The sequence below is a fragment of the Apaloderma vittatum genome, unplaced genomic scaffold (genome assembly GCF_000703405.1).
Source record: "Apaloderma vittatum isolate BGI_N311 unplaced genomic scaffold, ASM70340v1 scaffold24578, whole genome shotgun sequence".
Taxonomy (NCBI): domain Eukaryota; kingdom Metazoa; phylum Chordata; class Aves; order Trogoniformes; family Trogonidae; genus Apaloderma; species Apaloderma vittatum.
This window is the reverse complement of record NW_009732745.1, coordinates 1,978-2,523: the sequence shown is the minus strand read 5'-3', so window position 1 is coordinate 2,523 and position 546 is coordinate 1,978. Positions and strand designations below refer to the sequence as shown.

The following is a 546-nucleotide window of genomic DNA, read 5'->3' as shown; positions in this document are numbered from 1 at the left end:
GTAGGCAGGCTCGGGTGGAGGGGCTTTGTGCTGGTGGGGTGGTGGGTGGTGGGGTCTCCGCTTCTTCTTCTTCTCCTTTCGGTCCTCCCGCTGCTTGATGCGCATCAGCTGCACGCGGCGCTGCTGCCGGCTGATGATCACTGCAGGGCAGAGGGGTCTGTGAGCACTAGGGAACACGCCCAAACCAGCCTCGCACCCAAACCAGCCCCACCTTTGCAGAGCCAGGCCTCCCCTAGAGTGCTGTGTGCCCAAAGAGGCCTAGCCCCCTTATCCGGGCACGCAGATCAGGTGCTGGGAACCTCCACCCTGGTCCCCAGCTCTTGCACCCACTCTGTGTCACATCCATCTCCCCCAGCCTGCACACACCTTCTGTGTGGGAGTAGCCCTCAGCTGTGACCTTCCACTGGACCAGGACACCCAGCGTGGTGAGGACCGGCCAGATGCCCAGGATGACCCAGCTGTACCAGCACACAGGGCGAGCAGGGGCCACCTTGATGCGCTCATAGATGTACTGCACCAGGAGGAAGAGCTCAATGAAGTAGTCGA

The 546-nt window shown here is 62.3% G+C and overlaps 1 protein-coding gene across 1 annotated transcript in view; it reads right to left on the bottom strand.

Moving 5' to 3' along the window:
- TMEM198 (transmembrane protein 198) overlaps positions 1-546 on the bottom strand; it is a gene marked incomplete at its 3' end in the record, with an annotated part of 1,832 nt that overhangs the window by 619 nt on the left and 667 nt on the right. Inside the window, exons 3-4 of the mRNA XM_009875644.1 lie at positions 367-544; positions 1-140 (exon numbers count right to left, since the gene is read on the bottom strand). Of these exons, the coding sequence (XP_009873946.1) occupies positions 1-140; positions 367-544 (318 nt within the window). The remainder of the gene's footprint in view (positions 141-366; positions 545-546) is intronic.